This window comes from Myotis yumanensis, unplaced genomic scaffold, assembly GCF_028538775.1.
Source record: "Myotis yumanensis isolate MYYU_CA2020_CCGP unplaced genomic scaffold, mMyoYum1.0.hap1 SCAF_1, whole genome shotgun sequence".
Lineage (NCBI taxonomy): Eukaryota > Metazoa > Chordata > Mammalia > Chiroptera > Vespertilionidae > Myotis > Myotis yumanensis.
In genome coordinates, this window is record NW_027223752.1 from 63736611 (window position 1) to 63760802 (window position 24192).

Here is a 24192-nt window from a genome sequence, read left to right on the forward strand (position 1 = left end):
TTTTTAAAACCAAGTATAGAGCCTGGAAACTCCCTGCTTTGCCCTGAGCAGAAGAGCAGTGAAAGAACAAAATGCCCCGGTCGCTGCCACCTCATTTCCCCCCACTCAGTGGCTATTTCAGATCTAGGGATGTTTGCAGATTGTGCTCTGGGGACAGTAGAAGTTGGTTTCTATAACTTTATGTTGAGTAACTGTGAGCCACTCGATGGCCAAAGCCCCCAAACACTAGGTACATAATAGTCGCAGACTCATTGCCTGTATACATCCAGTCCTAGGTATACAACCCCCAGACGCGCCTTTGGGCTCTGTGTCAACTCTCATCATTGAGGATTCCCAGAAGGAAAGAAAGCATGGAGTACATTCAGACCAAATCATCTGCTATATAGATAGTAGTTAATAATAGCAATAGCCATCATGTATTGAGCCTGGCATTATGTTAAGTGCTTAACACGTATTTTCCCATTTAATTATTTAAACAATTCTATGGAGTACATACAATTATTTTTAAAGCCTGTGTTATAGATGGGTACCATGTGGTTTAGTCATTAGCCATGGCAATATATTAAGGGATGTGCAGTGGTAAGTAAAGAGAAGGAATGTTTATCTACCTACCTACCATCTGTCTGTCAAGAATTATTTGGATTTATATATCATACTAGAGGCCCGGTGCATGACATTCATGCACTGGGGAGGTGTGGGGGTCCCTCAGCCTGACCTGCACCCTCTCCAATCTGGGAGCCTTCAGAGGAGCCCTCTCCAATCCGGGAGTTTCTGTCTGTCTTTGCAATCATATGAGCGAATTGTCTGAGACCCCAACTCAGTTTGGTTTGTTGCTCACAGAATAATAGAGGCTTTTTTTTTCTTTGCTTCATTGGTGGAGATTTCCTGGAAGTTTTAGGATATCTTCCCTTTAATTTCTCCTAGACACTCTGATTTTACTTATGTCTCTCACCTTTGCTTTCCCTCCATCCCCCATCGCAACAGTAACTTGCTCCAGGCTCACTTTTCTCTAGTGTCTAGGACAGTGATGGCAAACCGTTTGAGCTCGGTGTGTCAGCATTTTGAAAAACCCTAACTTAACTCTGGTGCCGTGTCACATACAGAAATTTTTTGATATTTGCAACCATAGTAAAACAAAGATTTATATTTTTGATATTTATTTTATGTATTTAAATGCCATTTAACAAAGAAAAGTCAACCAAAAAAATGAGTTCACGTGTCACCTCTGACACGAGTGTCATAAGTTCGCCATCACTGGTCTAGGAGATCTGTCTGCCACCAGAACTACGATTCCCAGCATTCCTGGTACTCCCAGTGCTCTGGGCTTCTGCTTCCAGTCCTGGGGCTGCCACCAAAACTACTATTCCTAGAATTCCTGGTGCTTCCCGCGATCTTGGTTTTCCCTTCCTGCTCTGTCTCCATCCCATGGCCTCCCACTCTGCAAAGTCCTCCCAGCCACCAGCTCTCCCTCTCTACTCTCCGTCTGGCAGCATGGGGAGCCAATTTCCCCAAGTGGCTCCAGTCTCCGCCAGATCTCCCACTCTGCTCTCTGCCTGGCACCTGTGTATGTAAATTAACCCTCAATCTTTATCAGGTTAATTTGCATGCTCACTCCTGATTGGCTGGTGAGCATAGCAGAGGGACGGTCAATTTACATGTTTCTCTTTTATTATATAGGATATTAAGAGTGAGTGTGTGGGCCACAGCCGGGTAGATCAGTTGGTTATAGCATTGTCCTGATACACCAAGGTTGCAGGTTTGATCCCTGGTAAGGGTACATACAGGAGTCAACCAATGAATGCATAAATAAGTGGAATAACAAATTGATGTTTCTCTTTTTCTCTCAAATCAATAAATTTAAAAAAAATGGGTGTGTATATACACATACATATACACTGAGTGGCCAGATTATTATGACCACCCCATCAGTACTTCATTGGGCCACCTTTTGCCTTCAATACTGCGCGATTCTTCTTGGCATTGACTCCACGAGATGTTGAAAGGTGATGCAAGGAATCTGACACCATGCCTGATGAATAGCACTGTCCAGTTCTGTGATATTTGATGGTTGTGGAACCAGCTGCCTGATGGCTCTTTTAACTTCATCCCACAAATGCTCAATTGGATTGAGATCTGGTGATTGTGGGGGCCACTTAAGCAAGGTAAAGTTTCCCTCATGTTCTTGAAACCACTCCTGCACAATACAAGCACCGTGGCATGGCGCATTGTCTTGTTGGAAGAAGCCATCTCCATTGGGATACGCCATCAACATGATAGGATGAACTTGATCAGCAACGATACTTAGGTATGTTGTGCTATTCAGATATTGTTCCACACAAATTAAAGGGCCCAAATCATGCCAGGAAAACATGCCCCAAACCATAACACTGCCCCCACCAGCCTGAAGGGTTGTACTCATGCATGTGGGGTGCATGCTTTCATGCTGTTTCTGCCAAATTCTCACTCTGCCATCTGCATGATGCAACTGGAAATGTGATTCATCGGACCACATGACTTTTTTCCAATGCTCAACTGTCCAATCCTTGTGTTCTTGTGCGAATTGGAGACATTTTATCTTGGTAACTGCAGACAGCAAAGGTGTTTGAACAGGCCTTCGGCTTCCATATCCTATACGATGCAGTGTATGGCTAATTTGCCTACAAATGTCAGGTGGTCATAATAATCTGGCCACTCAGTGTATATGGCATATATATACATTGACATCATAATATATACACATATTGTATACATATATTAAGAGCACATATACACCTGCATATTATATATGTATATCTCTATATATAAAAGCCTAAGCGACTTTTACGATGAAATGACTGGAACGACCGGTCACTGTGATGCGCATTGAGCAGGCAGGCAGGTGAGCAGTTAGGAGCGAGCAGGCTGGCAAGCAGTTAGGAGGGTGTGGTCCTGGTTTGCCAGAGGGATGTCTGTTGTTGGGTGTCTGACTGCAGGGATCAGGCCTAAACTGGCAGACGGACATCCCCCGAGGGGTCCCGGATCGCAAGAGGGTTCAGGCTGGGCTAAGGGACCTCCCCTCACCCCCATGCATGAATTTTGTGCACCAAGCCTCTAGTATACATATAAAAACATACACATATACATAGAGGAAAAGAAAAAAGAACACATAGGCTGTAAAATACAGATCTTTGTTTAAATCCCAATGCTGCCACTTACTAGTTACAGGATATGGGACTCTTGTGCCAGTCTCTCATCTGTAAAATAGGAGCAGTGCTATTTGCTTATAGGCTTGCTGTGATGAATAGATTAAATGATAAAGGCACATGACACAAGTTACCCTCCCCAAGATCATGAAGATATTCACCTATCTTATCTAGTAAAGAGGGAAAATGCCAATTGACCATCATACCATAAGGGTCAAGATGGCTGCGCCCACAGCGGAGGCTGAGTTCCCATAACTAGCTTTAACAAGCAATCAGCAGGGACCTGAGGCTGCATGGCTGCACCCCACCGCCTGGTGGGGCTTGACAGGGGACTTCAGGCCATGCCCCCTGCCCCAGCGCCAGGGTGGGGGACCTCAGGCTGCGCCCCCCACCTATCTGGGCTTTAGAGGGGACCTCAGGCCACACCTCCTGCCAGGGGGGGCTTGACGGGGACCTCAGGTGCACCCCTCAGCCTGAGCTGGGACACCTGAGGCTGCACCCCCTGATCTGGTGGGGCTTGACAGGGGTGGGACTGGCCAGGTCTGAATCTAGCCCAGTGGGGGAGGGGTCAGCCGGGTCTGGGTCTCGTGAGATTTCAGGGCACATGTGGGTGGGTGGGGACTTGACTTTGGTTCCTGTGATGCGCCCCAGACTCTGACAGGAGGAAGATTTTCATATACATTTTACTAATTTTCTTTCATCTCTGACACTTCTATTATAGAGAAAGGGCAAATAGCAATATTAAAATATTTCCTCTAATTAATTCCCTTTCAATGTGTATGAATTTTGTGCACTGGGTCACTAGTATTATCATATAAAAAGCTTGGTTTTACCTTAACACAGTTTTTAAAATTATTCTTAAAAGTGTCTATTATTTACATTTTCAATCTTATTGGCAAATGTCAGTTTTTTCTGTCCAATTATTACATCTCTTGTTTCTTTTTCTTGTCCTAGGACACCCAGTATGTGTAAAATATTGTGTTACTCCTTTCTAGACTGCAGTTTCTGCTGAAAAATCTGTTGGTAGTCTTAGGCGGGGGGTAGGGAGATCCTTGTAGTGACAAGTTGTTTTTCTCTTGCTGCTTTTAAGATCCTCTCATTGTCTTTAATTTTTGACTTTTTACATAGTAATGTGTCTCGGCGTGGGTCTCTGGGTTCATCTTATTTGGAACTTTCTGGGCTTCCTGTGTCTTTTTAAATATAATTTTTATATTTTAATGTCTATTTCCTTTCTCAAGTTAGGGAAGTTTTTAGCCATTATTTCTTCAAATAAGTTTTCTGCCCCTTTCTCTCTTTCCCTTGTGGGACCCCTATAGTACAAATGTTAGCCCTCTTGATGTTGTTCCATAAGTCCTTTAAGCTATTGTCTTTATTTTAAAATTATTTTTTTCTTTTTGCTACTCTGATGGGGTGAGTTCCATTGTCATCCTTGAGTTCACTGATCCTTTCTTTTGTTTCTAGGCTGTTGAAGCCTTCTAGTGTATTTTTCAGTTCAGTTTTGCGTTTTTTGCTCTGTGACTTCTCTATGGTGCTATCTTATTTTCTCCCCTCTCTGTTGAAGTAGCTCTCACTGTGTTTATGAGTTCTTTTCCTGAGTTTGGTGACCATTACCTTGAACTTTTTATCAGGTAAATTACTTATCTCCATTTCATTAAGGTTTTTTCCTGAGTATTTATCTTGTTCTTTTTTTTGAAACATATTCTTTTGTTTCTTCATTTTACTTGACTCTCTGTGATGGTTTCTATACACTAGATCCGTGGTCGGCAAACTGTGGCTCTTTGGCCCCTTGAGTGTGGCTCTTCCTCAAAATACTACGTGTGGGCGTGCGTTCAGTGCGATTGAAACTTCGTGGCCCATGCGCAGAAGTCAGTTTTCAGCCTGGGCGAGTCTATTTTGAAGAAGTACTGTTGATATTTGGCTCTGTTGACTAATGAGTTTACTGACCACTGCACTAGATAAAACAGCCACCTCTTAGCCCTGGCCAGGTAGTTCTGTTGGCTAGAGTGTTGACCCAAAAACCCAAGCTCCCCTTGGCCACCAGAGACAGGCAATCAAGGGGAATCCCCTGGGCGGGCAGCAGCTCAAAAAACCAGGACACCAGATACATGTAGCAGCTCTCCTGGGGCGATACTGGCACTCCAGAGCATGGCCCGGGGAGAGGGGAAAGACAGTGCCTACCTCTGAGGTCCCCAGAAAGGATTACATCAGCCCATAGATGTGTCTTTGGTTAGGAGTCTGTCCCTGAGTCAGCTGTCATAATAAGCTAATGGCGTGCTTCCCCCAGAAAGAGCTCCTGGATCTGTGGCTTCTTGCTGTGCCTTGGTGGTGGTGGCAGTTTAAGGACGTTTTCTCTGTTGGCTCAAGTCCTGTGGGACCCACAGGCTAAGCCCCCAGGGCCACCAGAGCCAGGCAAGGTAGAGGGGTTCCCTGGCAGCAGCTGCAAAAATAAGCTCCTTCTGGGAGATACCGGTGAGCTGGAGGAAGGCCCAGGGAGAGCGCAACGATGGTTTCCACTGGCACAAGTTCCCTGAAAGCACCTCCGTAGGCACCTAGTTGTGTGCCAAACAAGAGCTTGCCCTCAGGCTTAATTAAGCTCCTGGAATCAAACTGGCCTCCCTCCTAGAAAGACTAATTTACAACAAAGGAGTCGAGCAAAAGGAAAAGGAACCTACTGGATAGAAAAAGATAGTTGCAAATCACACATCTGATAGGGGTTAATATAGAATGGAGAAAGGAAAGTCTCTTCAATAAATGGTGCTGGAAAAAAATGGGCAGCCACATGCAAAAGAATGAAATAGACCTCTATGTTACACCATACACAAAATTAACTCAAAATGGATTAAAGACTTGAACATAAGACCTGAAACCATAAAATACATAGAAGAAAACACAGGCAGTGAGCTGCTGGACATCAGTCTTACTAGTAGTGATGTTTTTGTGGATTAGACTCTAACAGCAAGGGAAACAAAAGCAAACAAAAAAACAAAAAGTGGTACCACATGGAACTAAAAAACTTCTGCACAGCCCTAGCCAGTTTTGCTCAGCGGATAGAGCATTGGCCTGCAGACTTTAGGGTCCCAGGTTCGATTCTGGTCAAGGACACATGCCCAGGTTGTGAGCTCAATCCCCAGAAGTGGGTGTGCAGAAGACAGGTGATCAATGATTCTCTCTCATCATTGATGTTTCTACCTGTCTCCCTCTCCCTTCTTCTCTGAAATCAATAAAAATATATTTTAAAAAAGAATTGACTAGCAATCCCTTCTTTGAAAAATAAGTAAATAAATAAAGAGCTTCTGCACAGCAAGGGAAACCTTCAGTAAAAGGAAAAGGTAACCCACTGGATGGGAAAAGATAGTTGCAAATCACACATCTGATAGGGGTTAATATACACAATATATACAGAAGTCATATAACTCAACAACAACAACAACAAAACAACCAACCTGATTTAAAAATGGGCAGAGGAGCCCTGGCTGGGTTGCTCAGTGGTGAGAGTATTGGCCCATGGACTGACAGTCTCTGGTTTGATTCCAGTCAAGGGCACATACCTCGGTTGCAAGCTCAATCCCTGGTCCCGGTCAGGGCACATGCAGGAGGCAACCAATTAATTTGTCTCTCTCATATCAATGTCTCCTCTCTCTCTCTCTCTCTCTCTCTCTCTCTCTCTCTTTCCCTCTCTTCCACTCTCTCTAAAAATCAATGGGGGAAAAATCCTTGGGTGAGGATTAACAACAAAAATGGGCAGAGGATCTGAATAAATATTTTTCCAAAGGAGTTGTACATATGGCCAGTTGGCACACACAAAGTTCTTCAACATCAGGGAAATGCAAGTTAAAACTACATTGAGATATCACCTCACATATATTAAAATGGCTATCATCAGCCCTAGCTGGTTTGGCTCAGTGGATAGAGCATTGGACTGCAGACTGGAAGGTCCCGGGTTTGATTCCGATCAAGGGCACATGCTCGGGTTGCGGGCTCAATCGCAGTGGGGGGCAGGCAGGAGGCAACCGATCAATGATACTCTCTCATCATTGATGTTTCTCTCTCTCCCTCTCCCTTTCTGAAAACAATAAAAATATGTATTTTTTAAAAATGGCTATCATCAAAAAGACAAGAACTAACAAGCAAGGAATAGGATGCAAAGAAAAGGGAGCCCTTTGTGCACTATTGGTGGGAATGTCAATTACAGCCACTATGAAGCAGTGTGGATATTCCCTTAGAAATTAAGAATAAAACTACCATCTGATTGAATTATTCCGCTTCTGGGTGTTTATCCGAAGAATACGAAACACTAATTCAAAAAGATATCCCCCATCCCTGTGTCCATTGAAGCATTATTTGCAATAGCCAAGATATGAAAACAACCTAAGAGTTCACTGACAGATGAATGGATAAAAAAAGATGTGAACATCAACAACAAAAAAGATGTGAACACACACACACCCTACACCAGTGGTCAGCAAACTGCGGCTATTATAAAACAGTACTAGAGGCCTGGTGCACAAAAATTTGTGCACTCAGGGGGGTCCCTCAGCCTGGCCTATGCCCTCTTTCAGTCTAGGACCCCTTGGAGGATGTCCACCTGCTGGCTTAGGCCCACTCCCTGGGGGATCGGGCCTAAGCTGGCAATTAGACATCCCTCTGGCAGCCTGGCAGCCCTCAGGGGATGTCCACTTACCAGCAGGGAGCAGGCCTAAGCAGTCGGACATCCTTAGTGCTGCTGAGGAGGTGGGAGAGGCTCCCACCACCACCGCTGGGGTGCCTGGCCAGTCTGGGTGAGGGGCTGAGGGCCGTTTTCAGGCTGGCCAAGCCTCCTAGTGACGGAAGCTCCCAGCCTCTCCTTTTTTTCTTTTTTCTTTTTTATTCTGGGATTTATTTACCTTCTATAATTGAAACTTTGTAGCCTTGAGTGGAGCTCAGAGCCAGCTGCGGTAGGCGGGAAGCTTGCCTTCCTCCATCACTGGGCAACCAAGCCTCCTGCTCGCTCCAGCTCTGTGGCTGCCGGCCACCATCTTGGTTGGGTTAATTTGCATATAGTCGCTCTGATTGGCTGGTGGGCATGGCTGAAGGCAGGGGTCCTCAAACTTTTTTTAAAAATTGTTTTATTGCTTAAAGTATTACAAAGGGTATTACATATGTGTCCTTCCTCCCCCCCCCCCCCCCCCCACCCTTGACAATACCCTGGCCTCCCCTACCCCCCAGTGTCTTATGTCCATTGGTTATGCTTATATGAATGCATACAAGTCCTTCGGTTGATCTCTTACCCCCCTCACTCCTGCCCCCCAACCCTCCCCGGCCTTCCCGCTGCAGTTTGACAATCTGTGTGAGGCAGCTCTGCCTCTGTATCTATTATTGTTCATAAGTTTATAATCATCTTTATTATCCATGAATGAGTGAGATCATGTGGTATTTTAAACAGGGGGCCAGTTCACTGTCCCTCAGACCGTTGGAGGGCTGGATTATAGTTTAAAAAAAAACTATGAACAAATTCATATGCACACTGCACATATCTTATTTTGAAGTAAAAAACAAAATGGGAACAAATACAATATTTGTATTTGCATGTGGCCCGCGAGCCATAGTTTGAGGATCCCTGGCTTAAAGCATAGCGAAGGTATGGTCAATTTGCATGGTTGAATTTTATTAGTGTAGATGGTACCAGCATAAAAACAGACACATAGATCAATGGACCAAAATATCCAAAAAATAAATCCTTGCTTACACAGTTAATATATGACAAAGGAGGCAAGAATATACAATGGGGAAATTACAGTCTCTTAAAAAGAATTTTTTAATCCTCACCTGAGGATATGCTTATTGATTTTAGAGAGAAGGGAAGGGAGGGAGGGAAGAAGGCGGAGAGGGAGACAGAGAAGGAGAGAAAGAGAAAGAGAAACATCACTGTGAGAGAGAACATCTATTGGTTGCCCCAACTGAGGATTGAACCAGCAACCTTTTGGTATACGGGATGACTGAGCCACACCAGCCAGGGCAACAGTCTTTTTAACAAATGGTGTTGGAAAACTGGATACATGAAAACAAAAACAAAAACAAAAACAAAAACTATACCACTTTCTTATGAATAAAAAACTTAAATGTAACACCTGAAACCATAAAACTCCTAGAAGAAAATATAGGTAATAATCTATTTGACATTATATCCCTTCAAGCAAAAGAAACGAAAGCAAAAATAAATGAGACTTCAAACTAAAGAGCTTCTGCACAAAGAAGGAATTCATCAACAAAAGGAAAATGCAACCTACAGAATAGAAGATATTCATAAATGATATATCCAATAAGTAATAGATATCCAAAACATATAAGAAACTTATACAACTCAATATAAAAAAATAAAAACCTGATCAATCCCACTTCCTCAGCAGCACTAAGGATATCTGACTGCAGCTTAGGTCTGCTCCCTGCTAGTAAGTGGACATCCCCTGAGGGCTGCCGGGTTGACAGAGGGATGTCTGACTAACAGCTTGGGCCCGCTCCCCCAGGGAGTGGGCCTAAGCCAGCAGGTGGACATCCTTCAAGGGATCACAGACTGCAAGAGGGCATAGGCCGGGCTGAGGGACCACCCCCTCCCCCCCCCGAGTGCACACATTTTTGTGCACCGAGTCTCTAGTACTGTTTTATAATAGCTTTGTAGTATAGTTTGAAATCAGGGAGTGTGATACCTCCAACTCTTTTTTAAATGTGTTTTTATTGATTTCAGAGAGAGGAAAGGAGAGGGAAAAAGAGCTAGAAACATCAATGATGAGAGAATATCATCTATTGGCTGCCTCCTGCATGCCCCCTACTGGGGATCGAGCCTGCAACCAGGACATGTGCCCTGACAGGGAATCAAACCATGACCTCCTGGTTCATGCATTATGCTCAACCATTGAGCCACACCTGATGGGCCCTCTAATTATTTTTTTTTCAAGATTGTTCTAGCTATTCGTACTCTATTGTGGTTTCATATAACATTTAGGATTATTTGTCCTAATTTTGAAAAGAATGCCATTGGTATTTTTATAGGGATTGCACTGAATAAATTGCTTTAACTAGTATGTGCATTTTAACACTACTAATTCTTCCAGTCCATTAACACAATATAGCCTTCTATTTACTTGTGTCCTTTTCAGTCTTCTTCAATGTTTTACAGTTTTTAGAGTACAGGTATTTCACCTCCTTTGTTAAATTTATTTTAGTTACATGATTCTTTTTGATGCAGTTGTAAATGGGATTATTTTCTTAATTTCTCTTTCTGATAGTTCATTATCTTTCTATATATAAAACCCTAAGCGACCGTTCAACCGATAGCTATGGTGCGCACTGACCACCAGGGGGCAGGTGCTCAACACACAGGAATGGAAACATGGAACAGACTGATGAATCTCAGAGGGAGGGGGGTGAGGGGAGGGCGAGAAGAGATTAATCAAAGATCTTATATGCATACTAGAGGCCCGGTGCATGGATTCATGCACTGGTGGGGTCACTTGGCCTGGCCTGCAGGGATGGGGCTGAAACCGGCAGTCTGACATCCCCCGAGGGGTCCTGGATTGCAAGAGGGCGCAGGCCAGGCTGAGGGACTCTAGTCTAGAGGTCAAGCTTCTAGTCTTATGTAACAAAGAGGGGATATGCAAATTGACCATCATGCTGTAATGGTCAAGATGGCTGCACCCACAGCAGAGGCAGGAATTCCGTAGCACAAGATGGCTGTGCCCACAGCAGAGGCAGAGATTCTGTAACACAAGATGGCTGCGCCCACAGTGGAGCCTGAGTTCCCATAACGAGCCTTAACGAGCAATCAGCAGGGACCTGAGGCTGCACCCCCCTCCCCTGCCTGGTGGGGCTTGACAGGGGACCTCAGGCCACACCTCTCGCCCTGGAGCCAGGCTAGGGTACCTCAGGCTGCACTGCCTGCCCGGCAGGATTTGATGGAAGACCTCAGGCCGCATCCCCCACTCAGTGGAGCTTGACTGGGGACCTCAGGCCACACCCCCTTGCCCCAGTGCTAGGCTGGGGGACCTCAGGATGCACTCCCCGCCCGGTGGGGCTTGACGGGGGACCTCAGGCCGTGCCTCCACCCCAGCGCCAGGCCAGAGGACCTGAGGCTGTGGCCCCCCCACCTGGCAGGTCTTTATGGGGGACCTTGGGCCATGTCCCCTGGCCTGGGCAAGGGGACCTCAAGGCCACTGCCCCCGCCCCAGCAGGGCTTGACGGGGGTGGGGCCGGCTGGGTCTGGATCTAGCCCAGCCGGCCAGGTCTGAGTCTCGCATGATTTTCAGGCACATGTGGGTGGGCAGGATCTTGACTCTGGTTCCTGTGGCGTGCCCCAGACTCTAACAGAAGGAAGATTTTCATATACATTTTATTAATTTTCTTTAATCTCTGACACTTCTATTATAGAGAAAGGGCAAATAGCAATATTAAAATATTTCCTCTAATTAATTCCCTTTTAATGTGCGTAAATTTTGTGCACCGGGTCACTAGTTAAAATATAAAAATGCAACTGATTTCTGAATATTAATTTTGTATCCTCATACTTTGCTGAATTCACTTACTTTAATAGTTTCTTGGTGGAATCTTTATGGTTCTCTATATAGCATCATGGCATCTTCAAATAAGGATAGTTTTACTTTTTCCTTTCCAATTCAGATGCCTTTTATTTCCTTTTTTAAAAAATATATTTTTATTTATTTCAGAGAGGGAGAGGGAGAGAAAAACATCAAAGATTAGGGAGAATCATTGGTCAGCTGCCTCCTGCATGACCCCTAGTGGGGATCGAGCCTGCTGCCTAGGCATGTGCCCTTGACAGAAACCAAAGCTGGTAGCCTTCAGTCCATAGGTCGACACTCTATCCACTGAGTCAAACCAGCAAGGGCCCTTTTATTTCTTTTTCTCGTCTGATTGCCGTGGCTGGGACTTCCAATACTATGTTGAATAAAAGAGGTGAAAGTGAACATCTTTGTCTTGTTCCTGGTCTTAAAGGAAAAGGTCTAAGCTTTTCATCATTGAGCACGATGTTAGCTGTGGGTTTGTCACATATGGCCTTTATTATGCTGAAGTACTATATCCCACTAAGAGTTTTTATCATAAATCAATTTTAGATTTTGGCAAATGCTTTTTCTTCATCTATTGATTTGATCACATGACTTTTATCCTTCATTTTGTTTATGTAGTGTGTCACGCTATTTGATTTGCACATACTGAACCAGCCTTGTATCCTGGAAATAAATCTCATTTGATTATGAAGTATGATTTTTTTGTTGTTTTTTATCCTCACCTGAGGATATTTTCTCCATTGCTCTTCAGAGAGTGAAAGGAAGGGGGCGGGGAGAGAGAGAAACATCAATGTGTTGCTCTAACCACGGAGAACACTGGCCAGAGCATGATGTAAAGTATTGCAGAATCCAGTTTCCTGATATTTTGTTGAGGATTTTTGCATGTTCATCAGGGATACTGCTTATAATTTTATTATTTTTGTGTGTGTGGTGTCTTTGTGATTACCATGTGTTTCCTATACCAAGCTATGTTTATAGCAGTATATTTTAAGATGATGGTTGCTTAATTTCAGGCACATTCTAAAATTACTACGATTTTTATTCACTCCCCCATATTTATGTTATTGCCATTTTTTTTTTTTACCTCTTGTGTATCCTTTATTGTTGTAATTGTACATGATAGTCCTTTTTCTTTTACCTTTTATGCTAGCTATATAGTTGGCTCATCCACTGCTTTTATAATGTTTGCCCTTGTCAATGAGTTTTTCTTTCCTGTATTTTGTTATTCATATTTTTTATCGTTTCTTCTTAAAAAGTCACTTTAACATTATTCCTTCAAATAGGTTTTCAATCCTTTGCTGTCTTCTGGTACCACTATGATGCCAATGTTGGTATACTTAATGTTGTCCCAGAGGTTTCTTAAACTCTTCTCATTCCCCCCCCCCAAATTAAATACTTTTTAATAGAAAAATATCATCTCATATGTGTGATTTTCTATCAAGCATAAGCCTCATGCAAAATTCCCTCTTAGGAATATGAGCTATGGTTTTTTGTTTTTCTATTTTTTTTAATTGTCTAAAGTTTTACATGTTTTCTTTTTTTCCAATTGACCCTTCCACCCCACCAGCCATTCCCACCCCGGGCAAGTCCCCACTGCCCCAGTGTCTGTGTCCAAGTCCTTTGGTTGCCCCTGCCCGCTCCAATTTGTCTCTAGATCATTTGTTTTTTTCCTCACCCGAGGATATTTTTCCATTGATTTTTAGAGAGAGTGGGAGAGAAAGATAAAGACAGAGAGAAATATTGATGTGAGAGAAACGTATCAACTGGTTGCCTCCTGCATGAGTCCCTGCCAGGGCCTAGGCTGGGGAGGAGCCTGCAACCAGGGTATGTGCCCTTGACCGGAATCTAACTTAGGACCCTTCGGTCAGCAGGTTGAAACTCTATCCACTGAGCTAAACTGTTCTCACTTTTTTTTTTTTAGTATATCTTTATTGATTTGAGAGAGGGGGGGAGAGGGAGAGGGAGAGGGATTGAGGAAATCATCGATCTGCTGCCTCCTGCATGCCCCACACTGGGGATCAAGCCCGCAACCCGGGCATGTTCCCTGACCGAGAATCAAACTGTGACCTCCTGGTTCATAGGTTGATGCTCAACCACTGAGCCACGCTGGCTGGGTATAAACTGTTCTCACTTTTTAAAATTCTTTGCATTTTGCTCTTCCAGTTGGGTGTTTTCTGCTTTGTCTGCCAGATGAGTGAATCAGTCCTCTGCTTTCCCTGCTGTTGACTCCCTCTAATGTATTCTTCATTGCAGTTATTGTATTTATTTCTGACTGGTTCTTTTTCATGGCTCCTGTCTCTCTTTAAGTTCTCACTAAGTTCATCTATTTTTCCTGTGAGTTCATTGAGCATCTATCTAACCAGTGTTTTGAACTCTGTATCTGGTAGATTGTCTCCATTTTGTTCTTTTTCTGGAGTTTTTTTTTTTTCTCCTGTTATTTTATTTGGTACGTTTGTCTCATTTTAGCTGCCTCTCTGTATTTGTTTTTATGTATTAGGTGGAGCTGTTATGTCTCTCAGTCTTGGCAGAGTGGCCTTAGGTATTTGGTGTCCTGTGAGGCCCAGTGGCTGTCTCCCAGTTCACCCAAGCTGGGTGCTCCAGGGGTATCCCTTGTGTGAGTTGTCTGTGTCCTGTTGTAGTTGAGCTCTTATTGCTGTTGGCACATCAGGCTGACTGGCTGTGAGGGCTGGCCATGAGGTGAGCAGACAAGCTGTTGTGTGGGGGATGACTCCATGGAACAGAAGTTGCTTTAGTGGGGCTGTGGTGCCAGCCAAATCCACCCTTAGGTGTGTCATTTGTGGAGCTGGTTAGTTGGTACTCTGGTGTGGTTTGAAGCCTCTTTGGAGGGGCTCCAGTGCAGACCATTTTCAGCCACCCTTTGTGCCTAGTTTGGGGCTGCTTGGTGGGAGCTACAGTTGGTTGTCTCTTGTGCTGGACTTGAGGGTGCTTAGGAGAGGCTGCACTGCAAACCAAGGCCTGCTGCCATGAGTGCTGGGCTTGGGACACTGGGTGGGCACCACAATGGGAACTGAGGCTAGCTGTCACTTGTAGGCACTTACTCGAAGCTACATTTCAAGTCAATACTGGCCACATCTTATGCCAGGCTTGGGGCCACCCGAAGTGAATTATAATGGAAGTTGATACTGGTCATTGCTTGTGCTGGGATTTAGCCACTTAGCAAGAGGTACAGGGCACACTGAGGCCATCCACCGCTTGCTTAGGGTTTATGGACCTTTGAGAGAGTTTAGGGAAGTCTGCAGTGTGAGCCCAGACAGGCTGTTTGTGTGGAGAAGCTGCATAAAACAGATCAGGCTGGCACACAATTAGGATGGGGTGGGATCTCAGGAAATCACCAGGGTGGGGCAAACAGTATTAGCCAGGTGGGTGGAGAGCAAAGATTTCACACTTGCCTGTGAAATCTGGGTGGGATCAACAAAGGAGAAATGGCACCTGCCTGACCCTTGCCCCTCCAGCCCTTGCTCTGAAGCTAGGCAATTCGGTTTCTCCCTGTATGTCCCTGGCCTTTTCGAGTTGCCTCCCCACACTGGAGCAAAGAGCTAGTGAGTCTGTGAGGTAGCAAATCCATGCATGGCCCTTCAAGAGGAATGCTGGGACTCCAGAAGCCCGTCTCACTCAGATGCATTCCCCACTGGTCTGCAGTCAGATGTTATGGGGACTCCTCGTCCTGGCATGATGCTGTGGGTTTGGGAGCCTGGTGTGGGGCTGGGACCCCTCCTCAGGGGGGACTTTCACAGACTGGTAGGAGGGGTGACGACACACTCTGGGTGTGGGACCTGCCTGTTCTGTGTCATCACCCCTCCTACCAGTCTTAACATAGCTTCTTTATATCCTTCGTAATGGGAATACTGTTCAGCTAGTCTTCAGGGTTTACATACTCTACCATCTTGAGTGAAGTCCAACCTATGTCTTCTGATTGTAGCACTTAGTCCATTCACTTTTATTGATAGGTGTGTACTTATTGCCATTTCATTATTTTTTTCATGGTCATTTTTGCTGTTCTCTGTCACTTTCTTCTTCTCTTGATCTTTTTCCTTTTGATTTGCTGGGTTTTTTAAAACATTTTTGGGGGGGATTCCTTTTTCTTTATTTTCTTGTGTATTTTTTGCAGGTTTTTGGTTGTGGTAACAATGAAGTTCACATACATATCCATCTATATCTATACCAGTCTACTGTTAATTGATAGCATTTAAGTTCAAATGCATTCTTAAAGCACTTCATCTTTACTTCCCCTTCACACTTTATATTGTTGACATAAAGTTTTATATCATTTGTTTTGTATATCCCCTACTTATTAATTTTGATACTTTTAACTTCCATAATAGTCTTTTAAGTGGTTGATTCACTGTTTGTTATATATTTGCTTTAACAGTGAGATTTTTTCTTTCCTGTATTTCCTTTTTTTTATCATTATTTTTTATTTTTTCCATTACGGTTGACATACAATATTATATTAGTTTCAGGTGTACACCCTAGCTCCACACTGTCTCTGGGTGGGGCATCCCTAGGTGCTCATGCAGCAGTGCACCCTCTCTCTGCAGTTTTTCTGGAGGGGACAGCTCTGCACGCAGGTCCTGCAGCACTTTGCTACTTCTGCACTCTTTCTGGTGGAGTCCTGTGCATGCACTATGGCACTTTGCTTTTGCTGCTGGAGTGGCTGGGGAGGCATTATAGCAGCATCGCAGGTCAACCAGAGCACCTGGTTAGAACTCGCATCCTCTATCCAAGCACTGGGGAAACGTAAACAATGGCACTCACTGGGTTCTCTGATTCTGTAGAGCTCTTGCAGTTCCCCAACCTTCTGTGTTCTCTCCTTTTTAAAAATCGACTTTCAGAGAGAGTGGAAAGGAGTGGGGAGGGGCGAGAGAGACACACATCAATTGGTTGACTCCTGCATGCACCCTGCAACTCTTCAGTGCACAGACTGACGCTCTAACCACTGAGCCATGTGGGCTGGGGCTCTGTGTTCTGCACCCCCAAAACACTTCTTTTTAAAAAAATATATATTTTAGAGTCGGCCTGGTGGTCAAATCCCTCTAGTGTTAACTACAACAATTAAGGCTTGGCTAGAACAAGACTGCGCACAGAGACCACAAGGGGGTGCACCAAGAAAGCATAAAAGATGCGGAGACAAAAAAACATGACAGAAATGGAGGATATGGAGCTAAGAATCGCAATTTTGAGGGCTTGCCATAAATTTGTGCAGAGCCTCACGAAAACTAATGAGACCCTTGATGCTACGATAAAGAAATTAGAAAGTAAGCATACACGGACTGAAATAAAGAATATTATACCCAATAGGAGACCAGAGGAGCACAAGAATCAAACCAAAGATTCGACAAAAAACACCCAATTGGAAAAGCATAATGAAAAAAGAATCCGAAAGTGTGAAGATAGTGTAAGGAGCCTCTGGGACAGCTTTAAGCGGACTAATATCAGAGTCATTGGAGTACCAGAAGATGAGAGACAGCAAGATATTGAAAACCTATTTCAAGAAATAATGGCAGAAAATTTCCCCCACCTGGAGAAAGAAATGGACTTACAGGTTCAAGAAGCGCAGAGAACCCCAAACAAAAGGAATCCAAAGAGGACCACACCAAGACACATCATCATTAAAATGCCAAGAGCAAAAGACAAAGAGAAAATCTTAAAAGCAGCAAGAGAAAGAGGCTCAATTACCTACAAGGGAATACCCATACGACTGTCAGCTGATTTCTCAACAGAAACTTTGCAGGCCAGAAGGGAATGGCAAGAAATATTCAAAGTGCTGAATACCAAGAACCTACAACCAAGATTACTTTATCCAGCAAAGCTATCATTCAGAATTGAAGGTCAGATAAAGAGCTTCACAGATAAGGAAAAACTAAAGGAGTTCATCACCGCCAAACCAGTATTATATGAAATGCTGAAAGGTATCCTTTAAGAAGAGGAAGAAGAAGAAAAAGGTAAAGATACAAATTATGAGCAACAAATATGCATCTATCAACAAATGAATCTAAGAATCAAGTGAATAAATAACCTGATGTACAGAATGAACTGGTGACTATAATGAATCAGGGACATAGAAAGGGAATGGACTGACTATTCTTGGGGGAAAAGGGGTGTGGGAGATGCGGGAAGTGACTGGACAAAAATCATGCACCTATGGATGAACTCAGTGGGTGGGGAGTGAGGGTGGAGGGTGGGGTGGGAGCTGGAAGGAGGGGAGTTATGGGGGGAAAAAAGAGGAACAAATGTAATAATCTGAACAATAAAGATTTAAAAATATATATATATATATTTTATTGATTTTTTACAGACAGGAAGGGAGAGGGATAGAGAATTAGAAACATCAATGAGAGAGAAACTTTGATCAGCTGTCTCCTGCACACCCCCTACTGGGGATGTGCCCGCAGCTAAGGTACATGCCCTTGACCGGAATCGAACCTTGGACCCTTGAGTCTGCAGGCCGACGCTCTATCCACTGAGCCAAACTGGTTAGGGCCCAAAACACTTCTTACATTAGATTCACAGGATTCTGTGGTAATAAATTCCTAGGAATGACTTTTATTCTCTGCCCCCATGCCCTAAGCTAAGCTAAGCTTTAAAGGATGGGATTTTTATTTAGGGTGAATCTCTTTAAGAGTCTTTGCTAGGCGTGTGGACCTCAATCCAATTCCTCATGTTGCTAGGACCTAAGAGTTTACCTCCTGTCCTTGTGTGACCTATAAAACTGAAGCACTTTGGTTACAGAGACCAGGAATTATCTTTACTCTGAGGCAGTCACAGCATCAGCCACACACCATGCTACTCTTTTATTTCCTTTGGTTCTGGCCCCTGGGGTTTACTCTTATTAAACAATCTTTAAAGTCAGCCATATAGTTCAAACGATGCTTATCATGTTTTATCCAGCATTCCTTACAATTTTATAACCAAGGATCTCAGGCTACCTAATTATCTCCTTTATCTGCTGGAAATTGAAGTCTAGAAAAATACTTGACTGTCTTCTATGTCATTTTTCTTTTTTACATTAAGTCATCAAAACTGAATATAATACTCTAGTTCTGTTCTAATCATTTCAGAACATTACTTCAATATTTGAGCACTACTTATCCACCAGATGTTTTGTTTTTCTCAAATTACATCACACTATTTTGGGCACCATTTTATAAATAAGGAAACTGAAGCATGTCAGTTTAAGGTCACATGGCAAAGACCAAGACTAGATCTTTTGTAAGCTTTGGAATATTTCTCTAATATGTCAAGGGAGAGAAGACAAAGGTCTATGGGAACATTTAATAAGTACATCCTACGTGCTACCTCTATAATATGAGATACCTGACAATAGCTGTATAAGACAAGACAGGTCTTATTACCCCATTTTAACACTACGGTGTCGGGTGAATTTCCCGCCAAAATATAAGATGGCGCGGGCAATTATTTAGGTTTCCCGCGCAAAATCAGGGATTTTTATGATACCTATTACCCCAATGGGTATGAAACGGTTCGCATACGCAGGTAGGTATCTTTGTGAACGGCAAACAAACAAATATTTGGTAATACGCAGTTACAATCGGCCCGAGTTTACACGTTTCCCGCACTCCACCGCAAATCTATATGAACCGAGTTAAGACGGCTCCCGCGGAGTACACGCAATTCACGCGAGCCAACTTAACTCGTTTCCCGCACTCCAAGTGTTAATAGATGGGGAAGTAAAGCTCAGAAAGGTTAAATAACTTCTTTAAGGTCCTTTCTTAGTGTTAGAGCTAAATTCAGTCAGAATTGACTACAAAAAACCATTTTCTTCCTTCAACACCAGGAATCAGCAACTGTAAACGGCCAGTAAATATATTAGGCTTTGCAGGCCATATGGTCTCTCTTGCAACTATTTTGCTGTTGTAGTATAAAAGCAACCAGTGAAAAACATAAAAGAATAAGCATGGCTCTGTTCATATAAAACTTTATGTAAGAACATTGAAATCTGAATTTCATATAATATTCACATAACAAAATATTATGCTTTTGATTTTTTCAACCATAGCCTATCTAATAATAGACAAACATGGTAATTAACCGTACCTCTGACACGCTTCCCATTGGCTAATCAGGGCAATATGCAAATTAACTGCCAACCAAGATGGCGGCCGGCAGCCAGGCAGCTGAAGAGAACAGGAGTCTTGCTTGCTCCAGTGATGGAGGAAGCCAAGGTTCTCCGCCTGCCGCCGCCCAGCTCTGAGCTGCACTCTAAGCAACTATGTTGCAATTATAGAAGCTAAACAATCCCCAGAAACCTGCTTTCAGCCAGCCGGGCTGCAGAGCTGGAGTTGCAACAGTGTTTCAATTATAGAAGCTAAACAAAGCCCAGATACCTGCTTTCAGCAGCCGAGGTCTCAGAGCTGGAGCAGAGCCTCAGAGCTAAAGCCGGCTCTCAGCTCCAGTGACAGCCATAGAAGGTAAATAAATCCCAGAATAAAAAGAAAAAAAAGAAAAAAAGGAGAGATGGGGTGCTTCAGTTGCCCGCCAGCCTGAAAACAGCCCTCAGCTCCTCACCCAGACTGGCCAGGCACCCCAGTGGGGACCCCCACCCTGAAGGGGGTGTGACCAGCTGCAAACAACCATCATCCCCTCATCCAGGCTGGCCAGGCACCCAAGCGGGACCCCCCACCCTGATCCGGGACACCCTTCAGGGCAAACCAGCCGGCCCCCACCTGTGCACCAGGCCTCTATCTATATAGTAAAAGGGTATTATGCAAACTGACCCTAACAGCAGAAGGACTGGGAATGACTGGTCACTATGACACACACTGACCACCAGGGGGCAGACGCTCAATGCAAGAGCTGCCCTCTGGTGGTCAGGGTGCTCTCACATGGGAGGAGCTCTGCTCAGCCACAAGCCAGGCTGACGGCTGCCAGTACAGCGGTGGTGGTGGGAGCCTCTCCTGCCTCCTCAGCAGCGCTAAGGATGTCCGACTGCAGTTTAGGCCTGCTCCCCGCTGACAAGTGGGCATCCCCCAAGGGCTCCTGGGCTGCCAGAGGGATGTCTGATTGCCATCTTAGGCCCAATCCCCCGGGGACCGGGCCTAAGCCAGCAGGTGGTCATCAATCCCCTGAGGGGTCCCAGACTGCGAGAGGGCACAAGCCAGGCTGAGGGACCACCCCTCCCCCCGAATGCACAAATTTTTGTGCACCAGGCCTCTAGTCTATATTATAAAAGGCCTGTGGCCCTAACGCCATATTGACCTCAGACAGACGTGGGTGGGTAGGGCTGCGAGCATGGCGAGGTCGTGTGATTTTGCGCGCTGGGCTTCTAGTACAAATATAAGGTGCATTCTTCACAGGCCATACAAAAACAGGCAGCAGGCTGGATTTGGCCCATGGCAAATGGTTTGTCAACCCTAGCTCCACACTATACCACCTTCTGAGAAATGAAATTATCTAATGTCTTTATTTCAAATATTTCTTTACTGGGATAGCAGAGACAAGGGAAAAAGAGAATGGAACAGGTTTTTTGGGGGCCCTCAGTGATTGAGGGGATTGTTGCTGCACAACCCCCTCACACTGTACAGTGGCAATATGCAGTGTGGAAATGACTTGGTCCAATATTAAATGTCTTTTTTCACTATAAGCTCATTTAGGAAAGATGACTATCTTCTTACTTTTTAAATTTCCTTTAATGTTTAATAGTCTATTGTACAGTTAAGTGCCCAGTAGGTATTAACTGATAAATATTAGTCAAGTATTATGCTATTTCATTCACAGATTCTGTTAAGTAGTCAATGGGTACAATATATAAGTAGTTCAATGAAATGAAAAACATTATAAACCCTGGCTGGATAGCTGAGTTGGTTAGAGTGTGGTCCCAATATGCCTAGGTTTCAGGTTCGATCCCTTGTCAGAGTACATACAAGAATCAACCAATGAATGCCAAAATAAGTGGAACAACACACTGATGTCTCTCTCAAAATAAATAAAAAATTATTAAAAAAAGAAAAAAACAATATAGAAGTCAGATTATATGTTTGGTTCAACTGAACACAATTATCATTTTCTTTTAATTTAGTATAAGGGACAATTATGAAAAAGATTTCTTGGCCCTACCTTTTTTGACCCAATAGTTGGAGTATGTGCATGTAAATACTAAGTCTGACATTCCTTCCTCCCCTAGAACCATTTTGGTGATCTGGACAGTGGCCATTACACTGCTTTCTGCAAGAACTCAGTGACCCAAGCGTGGTTTAGCTTTGACGACACACGAGTCAGTGAGATTCCAGATACTTCAGTTCAAACTGCTACAGCATATCTCCTGTTCTACAGCTGCCAGCCCTTTTCTATACCTATAGAAAAATGCTAGGAAAATGGTGTTTCCTGAAAGTTGCAAAACAAGAATCAGAAACTGGTACTTAAGTTTTGCCTTATTAAATTCTTGCAACTTACTTGCATCACTGAGATTTTTCTTTCTGGTGTATTATTATACAACCTTATATAAGATACTAGAGGCCCAGTGCACGAAAATTCGAGCACGGACGGGAGGTCCCTCAGCCCGGTCTGCCCCGTCTGACAGTTTGGGAGCCCTCAGGGGATGTCCTACTGATGGCTTAGGCCCGCTCCCCACTCTGGCCTCTCTCTGTGGGAGGCAACCAGGCTGGTCAGGAGAAGGCGCCACCCCCATCACCCTGCCGCTGCCTCCAGCCTCCCTCTGCAGGAGGCAACCGGGCTGATCAGGAGTAGGTGCTGCCCCCATCACCCCACCGCTGCCGGCCACCACGGCTGCCTGCCCTCAGCCCTTGCAGCTGCCGCGGCTTTGTCTGGAAGTACGTTTGGCTGTCTGGTCTAATTAGCATATTATGCTTTTATTATTATAGATGTCTATAGGCAAGAAAATGGGTCCTGGCATATTGAAAACAATGCAATGCTAATGAATTGGGGGCCTTTTAAGCACTGCAGATTATGCAGTGAGTTCAGGCTTTAAAATTCAATGTTTATTAGGGTGGATTTTTATCATAAAACATCTGATAATTTGATCTATATTTCCAACAAATTATTTTCCAAAAATATTTAATAAAACAAAACTTTTGTTCTAGTGGCTCTGCGTGCTTACGAATGTGATTGGAAAATATTTAATTGATCAGATAATTTAGCAAAAAACTGTGTCTCTTAGACTAATGAGTCCCTGAGGTAAATGATAAATTCTAAGCTCCTCTATTCCTTTTAATACATCCCTCTGTAAAGATGTGGGGTTCATAATGCAGTTCACTTTGCAGTAATATGTGACTCCTATTCCTTTTTATCTCAATTCTAAGAATTCTACTACTCTTGAGAGAATGAGTCTGGGTGTTATATCTTGTGACTCCCAAATCTGAGAACCCTAAGTGCTAGATGCAGTTCTGGGTCAAGTTGAAAAATGAGTGGAATTGAATCCTGATGCTAACAAGGTAAGTGAACTGAATTTTAAGTCAGTGTAGTGTAACAAAGAGTGTGTGTGTATAAAATCTATAGTTCTACTGTCCTATATTTGATAATATAAAATTAAAGACAGAACACTTACAAGGTTTTTAATTATTTTTCTCATTAAGATTTTAATATAGGTGTAAATGAAAATTCTCATTTTTAAAAAAATTAGAGAAAAGTTTCCATTTATTTCTTTAGAATAAAGATTTAGTGCACAAATACAGCCCAAAGCCAAAAGAAAAATAGCTTTGCCCTGTCATTTCCCTAAGAAAGCACTGCAGTTACTCAGAATAGGCCAAAAGAAAAAAAGCAATCCCTGGAGTTCTAGATTTCACGGAAGGACCACATGATACTATGTACATCGATTTGATGTGCAAGTGTGCAATAAATATATACACATACATTCCTATCTGCTTCATATCATTCTAGAATATTCATAGATCAAGCTGAGGTTTAGAAATGTGAAAAGGCCATAACAGTGAAAACGAAAACAACGGATACACAGTTTTTAGACCAGTAGAATAATAATGCATAGCTACGTATTTTAACTTTGGAACAAACTAAAAAAGTTATTATGATGTCAATGATACCTCTAAGGAATGCTTACTGCAATACTTGTTAAATGTTATTGGTCGGTTTTTTAATAATAGCAGTGACCTGGGATATATGGTATTAGTAACACAGCTCTCATGGTCTTACAATTCCTCTAAATGGCCACGTAGAGCTGTCCAGGATCTTTATAGGCATTTCCAGAGTTGTGTTGCTCAGCCTTCTAAAAGATAACTAGCTTACAACCTACTACTTATGTGGCTATATCGGTTGCTCGTGGTCCCAAGGAAGTATAAAAGAGGATATAAGCTGCTGACGATTTCACAGAAGAAACGGAGATATCAGAAACTTCATGATCATCAAATTTAAACCACCGCTGTCTTGCTGCATTTTTGCAATAGGCAGTGTAGTGGCCTCCATCCAGCCCACCGTAGTGATTCTGTGCCAAATAAAAGAGAAAA

The 24192-nt window shown here is 43.6% G+C and overlaps 2 protein-coding genes across 3 annotated transcripts in view; one reads left to right on the forward strand and one right to left on the reverse strand.

The window, feature by feature from the left end:
• USP50 (ubiquitin specific peptidase 50) overlaps positions 1–22085 on the forward strand; it is a 34491-nt gene extending 12406 nt beyond the window's left edge. Inside the window, exon 7 of the mRNA XM_070423048.1 lies at positions 21900–22085. Coding sequence (XP_070279149.1) covers positions 21900–22085 — 186 coding nt within the window. The remainder of the gene's footprint in view (positions 1–21899) is intronic.
• A 1253-nt stretch (positions 22086–23338) lies between these two features.
• The window catches only part of USP8 (ubiquitin specific peptidase 8), a 60332-nt gene continuing 59478 nt past the window's right edge, over positions 23339–24192 (reverse strand). For both annotated transcript variants that reach the window (XM_070423035.1, XM_070423026.1), the window contains one exon: positions 23339–24170. In XM_070423035.1, the coding sequence (XP_070279136.1) occupies positions 23985–24170 (186 nt within the window). In that variant the 3' untranslated portion in view covers positions 23339–23984. The remainder of the gene's footprint in view (positions 24171–24192) is intronic.